This window comes from Scomber japonicus, chromosome 13 (genome assembly GCF_027409825.1).
Source record: "Scomber japonicus isolate fScoJap1 chromosome 13, fScoJap1.pri, whole genome shotgun sequence".
Taxonomy (NCBI): Eukaryota; Metazoa; Chordata; class Actinopteri; order Scombriformes; family Scombridae; genus Scomber; species Scomber japonicus.
The window spans coordinates 12,566,020-12,578,698 of record NC_070590.1 but is presented as its reverse complement, the minus strand read 5'-3'; the positions used below and the strand labels follow the sequence as shown (position 1 = coordinate 12,578,698).

General features: G+C 39.9%; 1 protein-coding gene across 2 annotated transcripts in view; it reads right to left on the bottom strand.

Annotated features, from left to right (window-relative positions):
- Positions 1 to 12,679, bottom strand: part of septin8a (septin 8a) — a 34,161-nt gene that overhangs the window by 19,521 nt on the left and 1,961 nt on the right. For both annotated transcript variants that reach the window (XM_053331672.1, XM_053331671.1), the window contains exons 2-4: positions 5,291 to 5,405; positions 4,790 to 4,985; positions 1,712 to 1,898 (exon numbers count right to left, since the gene is read on the bottom strand). In XM_053331672.1, coding sequence (XP_053187647.1) covers positions 1,712 to 1,898; positions 4,790 to 4,985; positions 5,291 to 5,405 — 498 coding nt within the window. The remainder of the gene's footprint in view (positions 1 to 1,711; positions 1,899 to 4,789; positions 4,986 to 5,290; positions 5,406 to 12,679) is intronic.

Genomic DNA, 12,679 nt, shown 5'->3' with positions numbered 1-12,679 from the left:
AGAATTTGGATCTCAGCCCTTTTTGTGGTGTGTGAAACAGCAGAAGTACTCCTATCATTGATCATAAGCTTGGTCACAGAAACACAGATGGTCCTTGGGCAAAATTTGGGTGTTCTAAGTAGTAAGGATGGGTTAAAAATGACGTAAAACAATTGAAACGGTCTTTACACATCGGATGCAACACTTGCATGTAAATGGGATGCATTTGATTGTTTGTTTCAGCGCTCTGAGTCCATCTGAACCTTAAGAGCGACAATTGGTTGAGGGATCCGATCATTGTTCTGAATAGTACCAGGAGACATTTGGCAGAGATTTGCAGCCATGCATTGATAGTTGGCTGAAGTAAACCAGCAGGTTCTGTTCACAAGCTGACCATCTGGATTGTTCTGGATTTATTATCGCTGAATCGCCAGACACATGCACGCACAGGAATAAATCTTCCATGTAGTCACTTCTACAATAATGTCATCAGTGGTTATATCCATAAACTGAACTACTGGGTAGGCTGTAAACAAAATCGCTGGGGGTCATAGCTGTAAATCAATATGGCTGATGCCACAAAACTCAGTAAACCTTACGATGTCTTTTGCTTTACACACTGGACAGTTTTCAAAAACATTTTATCAATATGTTATCAAGCAAAAAGAAAACCTCTACGGTACCAGTCAAAAGTTTGGACACACTTTCCCATTCCCCTTGAACAAGAAAGTGTTTCCAAACCTGGTACCTGACTGGTACTGTATATCAACAGCTCTACAGAAAATCTCAATACATTTCTTTAGATTACACAAAAGAGGATCTTGTAGTTTGAGGACATAGCAGTAGCCAAAATAGCTAAAGAGCTGGCTAAAGAAAGAAAACCTATGGAATGAACACTTGTTACCAAATAAAATATCAATAATAAAATAACAAATAAATCAAGGTTCCAGGGCTCTGACTCTCCTTCCTCACTAGCTCTCACACTAACTGCCCCTTCCCCCACACATTTTTTTTCACGCTCCGAGTGCTGTTGTGATGAGATTTTTTCCACCAGTGGTCTAATTGAGGCCAAGCCAGTGATTGTGTCTCCAGCGAGCTGCATTCATTGGATGTATGGCAAAACACTGATCCACTGACCAATAATCTGTGCTGTAATACTCGCACAAGAGAATCGAAACAGCCACAGATCAATGGGGTTCTGAATGTGATTATTGTGTGTTGTGTGTTGACCTGTAAACTGAAGATATGTCAAACCACAGCTCAGAATGTATAAGATGAACGTGATGAGGATGCATTTTTACATTATTGTGTTTATTACATCACTGTAATAGAAGAAATATGTGGGCTTTTAAGTGTGACACTGCTGATATTTGGCAGATCCAGCCCAAAATCTGAGCTGCAGAAAGTCTTAATCCTTTTTCCACAGAAACAGCCAAATAAGTTCACTCCGAAAGAATGCCATGTGAACTTCTCCTGAAATCCTATATGTTGAAATGGAAGCTCTCAGGTTTGTTTCTTATAGCTTTTTTCTTTCAGGGCACAGAGAGTCCACGCTCTGGCTAAAAGATCAGGAATCTCCACTTTTCATTGAAATGTACACCAGTCACAGTGAAAGGGAGGCAGGATTTCAGCAACACTGATACTTACTTACAGACAATGGGAAAGGACCAGGAGTGTGTGTTTGTGTGTTTGTGTGTGTGTGTGTGTGTGTGTGTGTATCAATTGTGTGTACCTTGCTGTCCAGTTTTTTCATAGTGACAAGGTCCAGAGACTTGAGCGAATGTCCTGTCGGGGCGATGAAATAAAGGCAGATGTGGATCCTGGTGTCGTGGTAATTAAACAGCGAGCGTTTGATCTTCAACTCCTCCTGCAGATAGTTTTCAAACTGGGTGTCGATGTAGTCGACAATGGGCTTGTAACTGTGGAGAGAAAGAGATATTGTAAAGATTTATGTCTGTTGGGTAAGAACATAAATGTTTGTCTTCTTATTCATACGTTGGTAATGAATACAAAAGGAAATATGGACTTGTCACTGGGGAACTGAACCGAGACAGTTATGTTTTCAATAACTGTGCGATCTGATGTGATGCCAAGATCTCAGCTTAGAGCTGTACGAGCATAGTGCTGCATGAAATCTGTGTTCAGCTTGTGGGAGTTTGGTTGAAACAGAACACGATGGCTGCAAAACATCCTGTCCTCTCTCACAGTGCTGTAATGGCCTTTGTAGCCTTCAGTATCACCAATAAAAATCTGTCAAAATTAGGAATGTGTGAGTTGAAAATATCAAAGATTGGTAGTATTTACTCATGAGTGCATATGTGCAGCTTCAGAAGCTAGACTAGAGAGGTACGTCAAATTTAACACAATTATGGATTAATAGGAATTTGTCAAAAGCAATGTCCACGTTTCTTGGCTATCCACAACAGCGTGTATGAGCTGCTTTTCTAGAGGAGAAAAACTCTGACATTGTCTGATACTCAAGGATAAAAACTGATTAATTTTTTAGACAACAAAACAGTCTATGTTGGAGCAGATCTGCCTAACTCGCTGTAATTTTTTTTAATCTATTATAATTCACCTTGCAAAGAAATGAGCAGACAGCTGCACTGACAAAACAGCATACATCATTTTAAATTAGATTACTATAGTAAATAATGCTCACATGGTGTTAACAAATTGCTACTTTCTATATTTCATGTCAATTTTTTCCTGTTACAATGCACTGTAACATACATGAATACATGGCTATGAGTCAACAAAACACACAAGCTATTCTTAATGACTGTCATCCCCCAAACAGTCACCAGTCTGATTATGGTGGATCATGGGAAATTTCTCAGATGTTTTCGGCCACATTTACACCAAGTTTGTTTGGGGGAGCGGATGTTTACAGCATTGACTTGCTTAATTAAGACAATTAGAGGACAGCCACATACTTAACAGCATCATAGCTGCCTGAAATGACTTTTTCGATTGGAAAGCTGGTGGAGAATGCATTGCTATCTATAAAAGTCTTGCAGTTGTAGTGTAATTCATAATTCTACCAGATTTGCATCCAAATTATGCCACAAAAAAGAACACAGACTTTGCTGTTGTTCCCACACAAACATGTGCACTGCTTATGTTGTGTTGCCGTATTTGGAAACTCCACAAACCTCCTGAGCCTCACTGGTTCCAGCTGGTGTCACATTTCCTCCAGTTCTCACTCATGGACCCATGAGCAAAAGTGCTTAAAATGTATTGTGGATTGAGCAACATCAAACATCTGATACACCTTGTTACATCACATCAGTCACAGGGGCCCCCAGTGCTTCAAAGTGACTGAAATGCCACCTACAAGATTGGGTCAAGAAGTGTCTGCTACAGTAACATCACCAGTCAATCTCACAGTATTTGAAATCTATCACCTAAATTAACAGATAAGATAAAACTTGGAACTTTTGTGAAAATCTCAACACAGACTCTTCCCAAATTCTATTTCACAACTCAGAGTGAGACATAAGAATCTATTCTGCATACTCCACTAACACAGTGTTTACAGTCATCTGTCCTCTCCCTTCACATCTATCTTCAATCTTCTCTCTGGAATGCACTGACTCTGACCTTTTGGAGCTCTCTCAGTGTGCATTTGCAGTCCGCTGCAGGGTCTTTCCTTCAGCATGTTGGTTTATACGGCCTTCAGAGAAAGCTCCTATCAAAGGGCGTGAGAGTGCTGCTTGCTGGCTAGGTCACAACATGAACACTCCATACCACAGCTGAATGTTTAAAAAAAAAAAAAAAAAAAAAATCCACTGTTTCCTCTTTATTACTGTCCCACCTCATCCTATTTCCATCCTACTGAGAAAAGAAAAATGTGCAGGAATCAAAGAAATCTGTTTCTCTCATTTGTATCCCTTGGCAACATGGACCTAATTTGGGCAAAGCTGTGGTGTTGTCCCCTTGCAAATAGATACTAGGGTTTATATACGGACTGACAGGAAAAACTATCATTACAACAGTCTTGAGTCAAATGGAAAAACAAACTAAGACATGTGTTTTATGCATGATAAACTGAATTTGCCTCAGGGGGCAATGCAATGGGCTTCATACAAGAGCCCCACCTACTAACAGATTTGTTCAAAATGGTACACATGATTGGTTTTAAAGAGAACTCATCACATTCATCAATTTTTCTCATCCTTGGATATTTTCCTTTAAGTACGAACAAATTGTACGAGCAGGCCAGGCCTCGTTGATGAAAAACAGTTGTTTTCAGAATTGTAATGCCCTGATGTGAATGTAGTTTAAATCTGTTACTGACATCAACTAACATAAATTAAAATACTTGCCAGTTTATTTTTCATTGGCTAGAATATTCTGGCATGACAAAGTTCTCACACTCAAACAGCTGCCTCATGGTCTTTATATCAGTGGCTGTCCAGGTGAACATTGTAATACATGGATCACTATTAAAAATATGTTATTTAGGGCTTCATTTCAGCTGGGGACAATTCCAGATGGGGACCCCAAGTTGTGAAGTACTTTTTACTTTTGAGAGGCATTTCTGAATGTGAAACTTTCCCACATATGGAGCAGAACAGGTAGCTTTATATAGTATTTTGGTTGCATTAATTGTGCTAATAATCAAATCTCACAAACGCACACTGATATTTTTCAATATGAAACAAGCAATTTAAAAAAAAGTTTGTAAAGTTACAAGAGTTTGCTTAATCCAGCTGTAAACATTAGTAAAAGAGTGCAAGAGGGAGTGAGATTTAGGCTAATGACATGAAAGTGAGTACTGATCAAATCATCATTTCACCATCCTCACCTATCCTCTTTGTTGATCTGATCACCGAAGCCGACGGTGTCGACAATGGTCAGTTTCAGGTGGACGTTGCTTTCTTGCAGGTCGTATGTTCTCGGCCGCAGGTACACACCGTTCTGGTAATGGCTCGCCTCTTCGTTCTCGAACATGGTGTTGAAGAGCGTGTTCATTAACGTTGACTTGCCGATGCCGGTCTCCCCTGTGAATAGACGGGAGTACAAAGAGATGAGACAGAGAGAGAGAGTGCGTTTAAGAACTTGGTCACAGGGGAGTAATTTATCAGCTTTCAGACACGACTTCTTACACAAGTGGAGGCATGTGCATTTCGGGGAAATCATTATTTGCTGCTTTTCTGTAGTTAAACGTGTTTAGAAAGAAACAAATCAAGTAGAGATTGGTTCAGTAGTTATGGCAAATCATTTTTGTGAGTTGCTGATTGAAAACAACATTTAACACATTGTCTCTCACACACACACTGCACACATGTTGTCTTTTTATACATACCTACGCAGAGAATGTTAAAACAAAATCCCTGTGTGACCGATTTACTGACCAGCTGGTCAGGGAGGCTGTCAAATCCAACATGGCCGCCCAAACTCAGGTTACGCTTCTCTTCATTCTGAAACAACACAAACAAAAACAAAAACTGTGAGAAAACCACACTGGATAGACAGAAACATAGAAACATGATGGAAAGACAGAAGTCAGAAGTAGAAAGAGCTGAAGCCTTTACATTCCTATGCAAATGAACAGAAAAAGACCCTCCACACATTCAGCAGATATAAAACCCACCACCTAACATCATGAGTTAGGTAATGGAGGCCTGTGGTGAGGATGAGCTTCAAGAATAATCCTTCAGAAACATGAGAAGTACAGACATTTACAAAGAGGGAAAAGACACACTTTAAAAGACACAAGAAAAGAACTTGTTCAGAGATTTAATATGAAGTATGGCAAAAAAAAAAAACCCAGTATCTTCAGTTGGGAATTAAAAAAAAAAAATCTGAGCCTTACACCAGCATGAAGAGCTAGAAATTGTTTTAATCACAGGCTACACATTTCAAAGCTTCTCCTTTGTATGACTTCAGCACTGATGGATCACCACAACCACAATAAGCAATGTGAATAAATGGCAGAAAAAACATTTGTCTTAATTAAGCTGCTCTATTCTCATGTCTCCCCCGTTACAGATTTAGTGCTACAAACTGCGCTACACCAACCTGTAAACAAAAACAAAAATGATCTCCAATCATAACTGCAACAGTAAATTGTTGTAGAAACCGTGCACAGCTGCTCTGTAATCAATCTGCATTTAGGAGTGACTAACCTGCAACCAGAAGCACAAAAATTACCCATATACGATGCACTAAAAAGACAGACAGACAAAATAATCAACTTGTAAGCATTTTAACCTTTGATCTCTCTTATCTCACCATCAGACTGAAGGAGAGACAGTCACAGAGAGTATGTCAGGGCTGTAAACGGGGAAACAGACAGCACCTTGAGATAAATGGGGCCACCGAGCTCGTCTGGCTCAGCCACGAAGGACTGCATATTTGAAGGCTGATGTCACCGAATGCAGGCAGCCTGAGAGCAGAGCAGAGCTCAGCTGAACACAACCAGACCGAAGTGAACGGAGAGGAGGAGGCAGGCTCTGCATACACAGTGGAGAAGTTATAAACCTGAGTAAACTGCACAATAAAGGATGAGCAGTATGTGTGTGTGTACGTATGGGGGGGTCGGGGGGTGGAGGGGGGCAGGATTTATCGTCAGGCAGCACAGCTTGAATAATCTGACGTGAGCTGAGTTTGGCAATACTGAGCTGAGCTGTGTCAGGCTGAGAGTTTATTGGTTTAACATCTGTGTTCAGTGAAAAGAAAAATCAATACAAGTTGTAATTGTGATTGAAATGTAGTAAAATGTTATTTGTCAAACATCCAGGAACGCTGAAGACATGTAATTCATGGTCAGTCAGGTGGCAACATAGTCACAGACAAAACTGCTTTGGTTTCTTTATGAAACAATGTGTTCATAGATCTGGAAGTGAGGATGTATGAATAATAAAGAAAGTGCTGAAATAACAAAAAAGCTCCAGCTCTATAACACACTTTAATCTGTTTATCTAGAGAAGTTGCACTTCCAGTTTTTTTATGACATCTGTTGTTCCTTTTGTGTCTGAATGCACTTATTGTAAGTGACTTAGGAAAAGCATGCACTAAATGAATATACTGTAATGTTAATGGTACTCTGAAGCAGGTAGACGGCGATGAGGAAGAGGATGAGGTTAATTTAATCACTGCACACTCGGAGCTTGTTAAACAACATTAATGCTTCCCTCTGGTATTCAGCCTGCTGAATGAAACTTGTGGAGATATTCGGATAGATTGCTGCAGGGGGAGGGTGTGGCCTCTGGTATCAGGCCTGGAAGGAAACCGGAGCAATGACTCTCTGGAATCCTCAGTGGTGTTTAAAAAAGGGAAACTCGACAATTTATATTAGCCTTTATTTATCCAGGGAAGGATAAATACAGGCCTACATGCTCACTTTCCATCAACACCCCATTTCATATCCATTTACATGGCAGCTGCCTCAATGTATACAGTTGATGCATGAGATACTTGCTTAAAAGCACCTTGACAGCATTTTTTGTGCAAGTAAGAATGGGTTTTTTGCAAGTCTGGGAATTTACACTTCAGGTCACAGGCTTACTTCTCTTTTGTCTTAAAAAAGGAGATTTTTTTTGACTATGTTTCTGAGGAAATCGCTCCAGACTTAAGAAACCACAATAATGAAACACTCAGCTTTAGAAAAACAACAACGTTTGTGGCTCATACATAACTCTTGGTTGTCCTCCTGCACTGAATCACACCAACATAACACGTGTGAGAGTGTGTGTGTGGGGACACAAGAGGCAGATGTGCCTGTGACTGAGACCTGACCAACAATGTTATCTCTGAGGATCAGATGAGTGTGTGAATGTGTTTGTTTGTTTGTTTGTTTGTTTGTGTGTGTGTGTGTGTGTGTGTGTGTGAGGGCACTCAGTGCTGGAAGAAGAGCTCAGATCCTTAAGTAAAGTAATATGTAAGTACAAATAAGTACAAAGACATTATCAGCTAAATATACTCACAGTATCAAAGATAAAACTAATCATGAAATTAGAAAGAAAGCAGAAAAATGCTTGTTTGATGGTGAAACATTGGATATCTATTAAATATAGACCTATAGAAATTATGCCTCTTTAAATGTAAAGGCCTTGTTTAAAGTGCTTGAGAATTGACTGTCACTTGAAACAAGAATGAATGAGGCAGGTCGCTGCATTAGTGTTATAAAAAATGAAACTGTATTTAGAAAACAACTTGAAAATCTGTCCACATGAACAGATTTCTTTTGTAAGACTTTAAGAACTTACAGAATCAGCTGACTTGATAAGAAGCAGATTTTGTGCACTGAACAATGCATCTTGTTACAGAAGCTGATGATATGTTTTGAATGAAAAATTAAATGATTACAAATATAATTGCAAAAATGTAGTGAATAAAAAAGTACAATATGTGCCTTTGAAACATTGACATTTACGTCTTATGTATTGGAGCAGATGTGTGAGAGCTACATCATCCTGTAAAAAATCTTATGCCGGTATCTCCATTTTTGGCTCTTGCTTTGACTTTGGCTGAAACATCACATAGTTACTGTAAATTCAAAATTTTCCATCCTCTGAAGTGCTATTATAAAACAGACATGGATTCATTTAACAATACAATACACCACCAAAGTTAAAAAGTAAATCTGTCTTAATTCCTAAAACATTTACATTAACTGACAAGAGCATAGCAACACCCATCACGAGCTAACAACGGTATAACCAGCAGGATAGAGCTATTAGGGAAACTGTGAGGCATCTGTGTGTCCATCTACCCGAGCTACTTCACAGAAGAGAGGAGAAAGGAGAAGAGCAGCAGTATGAAGTATGACAGGAATGAAAAGCCTCTGGTTAAGTGTCCCAGGGTGAGGAAACAACACGGTTCCCAGGCCACCGTATTGCCAGGCCAACAGGAAATGGCTGAACGGAGGGGGCCCCAGGTGGCTCAAAGTGAAATGAGGCGCAAACCATATAGGCTAGTTCGCAAATGTGTGTTTGTAGCCGGCTGATGTGACCCGCCTTTTCACAGAAGACATTTTAACATGTCACACATAGAAAGGCACAGGTGTAATATAATAGCTGGTGTTACATTTCTGATTCAATTAAGGCTTGTTTAGTCTATTAAAAATTCCCATCAGAACTGTCAAGAGAAAACTCTCACTTTTTTTTTGCTTAATAAATAATCTAAATGATTGATCAGTGACACTAATCCTTACAGCAACTCAATACAAACAGAAACAAGCACCACAAAAAATAAGTGAATATCCTGTCAGCATGCAAGTAATCTCATACGACACTCGACATCAGTTGCTACAAAACTCCACACAAGTTTCTGAAAAGGTTAAATAAATATATGTGACGTAGATCAAACATTAACAAACACTGAAAGCAGGATCTGTTAAAAGCATCTAACACGTCACTAAAAGACATTTAAATATAACCTTAACCAAATATAACCAGAAAGAGCTGAAGCCCCCCCGCCGTCCATCTATCCCCTCCTCAGCTTCCTTCTTGCCTCCATCCCCTCCTGAATTGTGTCCGATTTGGGTTTGAAGCTTTGAGTCTGCGTCAGTGAGCCGTCAGCTGACAGACAGCAGCAAACTGACAGACTGAGACACACACACACACACACACACACACACACACACACACACACACACACACACACACACACACACACACACACACACACACACACACACACACACACACACACACACACACACACACACACACACACACGGTGGAGGGGTAGACTGAGGGAAGGGCTATAAAAAGGCTTATATATATATATAATATTCACAATGACTTGAGGTAGAGAACAGATTTGCTTTAAATGTTGTGTTTTTAAATTTAAGTTGGAAAAGGGGGAAAGATCAGCTGCTAGGTGGTACTCCATATTTGTAATAAGTGATTTACTTTTACGTCTTTGAACGCATCACATGGCATTTTTGACAAATAACATGGACTTGTCTATTTGACTTCAGTTGACAGTGAAATCAGGAGGACTGGAGCTAAGCTGACAGTCACACGTCTAACCTGGGGTTCAAAACATAAAAATGAACCTTACGCTCCCATCAAATGAAACTAATGACATATATCTGCGAACTAATGGTGGTTTTTTTAGTGATGACTCATCACATTTGTGTGTTGTGAGTGATCAGCAACTCGTGAAGTTTTAAGCCTGATAGTACTGCAAACACTTTATTTGGTGTCAAGAGCAGATGTCCTTTTCAGGGGCTTCTGGAGACGCTGTCGGCCTAATTCACTTTAGCATGTGTGAGGGGCGGAGGTCACATTAAAACCTCAATGTCAATCTCACACACACAAAAAAGTCCTCTTTGACTTTCGATGAGGTAACTGGTGCTTCCTGTCCAATAACAGCAGTGTAGATTTGTGCTAATGTAGCACGTAGATGTCCTCTACAGTGACATCTGAAAGAGTTTCATAATGAAAAAAGGAGTGCCCATCCCGTCCTGCGAATGTTAACTCATCAAACTATTAACATATTTGGGAAGAAGATATTTTTTGCAGTGTCGTCAGCTCTAACCACACCTACATATTTCACCCATGGTGTGCTGCAATAGTGCAATTCTTCTCCTGCTGCCACTTGTGCTCACAAGGATGTGGTAAAAAAAAAATGTTGATGGTTGACATTTGGATGACATATACAACATGAAACCTCAAGCACGGACATTAACACTTTTTTTCTTAAACCTTATCTGTACTCTCGCTCTCCCTCTTGTCTCGCACTCAGGCACAACAATTGCTCGGCCTCATCACTCATCTAAACAGGAAAGACGGGACAGGAGACAGGAACTATTTTACGAGACAGATGTACAGTACACTCGTCTTTACAGAGCATTTTTTCCCCCTCACTGTCACTGAACTGAGCGAAAAAACACACAAGGCTAAAACATTTGCCTTTTCTTTACTGATTACAGGTTAAACATCCATGCATCTAAAATCTACCAGACATGCTGATAAAGTGTAAAGTAAATAATAAAGTACTCCTGTTTCAAGGTCTAGACCAGTTCTGCGTGACTTCTAATGGTAAAGACAATATCAAGGAGGTAAAGTGTAAAATACAAGATAAAACATAGTTTATGCATGATGACTTATTATTGCACATTGGAGACAGGACTGATCAGTCAGTTCTGACTTGAGGAAACCTGCTCAGCTTTCCTCGTTGACATTTACAGACGTCACTACCAGCTGAATTTGTGGTGTTTTATAGTAAAAGACCATCAGATAAATCAGCGTTCCTTTGTTTTACTTTCTGCCTTGTGGCACTGTCCTGCCTGGCAGCGCTGGCTCAGCTAAGTCCGGGGGGTGGGGGGGGGGCAGCCAAGACGGACTGGATTTCTGGATCTGAGTAGTCACATACAAGTCTCGTGCAAGTTGCGTAGCTCACAATCCAAATATTCATGTGGCCAAGAAGATCAGGAAAAAATGTGACTGTGTGGAGCCTTCTTATTGTCCACACTGGTGAAAAACAACATCCATATCCCCATGTGAAGCAAATAAAACATTCGAATTAGGACCCTTTGAACCGTAGAGCCAAACTTTCAACAACGCCTGCCACTGCTGATGGAGTCTCTCAATCAAATGTGACCTACGGGTTCTCTCTAACCTCAGTGTGGACTACATTTTATTTTCAACTTTCCTTCCTTCATTCGCGATGACGTTACAACATCGAAACAAGCATGCATGAAATTTCCATTCAGCTTATGCCAACATTATTTGGAAAGCTATTTCAATATTAATGCATCACAATTTTAGATTGTAAACCACGTCCAGAAAGTCAGACCTATTCTATAGATGGATATTGACTCATCACCTCTGCTGTCATTATTCATCCACAACACTGAATTGGACACGCTCGGCTTCAGGCAGCTCTGGGCTGTATGTTCTATATACAGCCTATGTCACATATTACACACAACAGTGTGCACTCCCACTTGCAATCTGACCTGAACAACATACAGCTGAAGATGCCGGCTGAGGTTTGAACAAAGGTGTTTTATAAAAGGACCAGTCTGTAGGGATTATCGGCATTGAGCAGTGAGGCTGCAGATTACAAATAAGGGAGCATAAAATAACTTAAAGTAAAATGAAACCTGCAAAAAACGTGAACGATCCTCTCTAAAGTCAGAGTTTGGCTTGTCTGTTCTCACTTACTGAAGAATTATGGCAGTGTATCATGGCGGGCTTGTTAAAAGGACTCCCTCCTTATGTAGATATAAAGGGTGCAGAATTATACACAACTTAAAACATACTTATGAATATTAAATCCAATTTCTACCAATATTTCCACCAATACACAACGATTCTCATTTTCACATGACTTAAATCATACTTATGAATATAATATCCAATTTCTACCATTTCCAACAACAAATGCCCCTAAATCTTACACACTGGTCCTTTAAATCCTAGAACATGTTTAAAATGAACACAAATTGTATGAATTCACTACATAAATCTGTAAATCTGGCAGCACATATGTCGACAATGTATTCACAAGTTAACGTCACTGTTTGCACAAACACGCAAGCTGCAGCTTTACAGTGCGAGCAACTTGCCCCCATAATGCCACATTCCACGTCTCTTTCCTTTAAGCACTTGATGAAGCTAATTTCATGATGCATGCAGGCCTCACGGGAGAAACTCTTCGGGGTCAGTAAGCATGGTAAATACATTGTAGGCCATTTCATTACATAACCATTTAAATGAACTGCATCTCTTTGTGT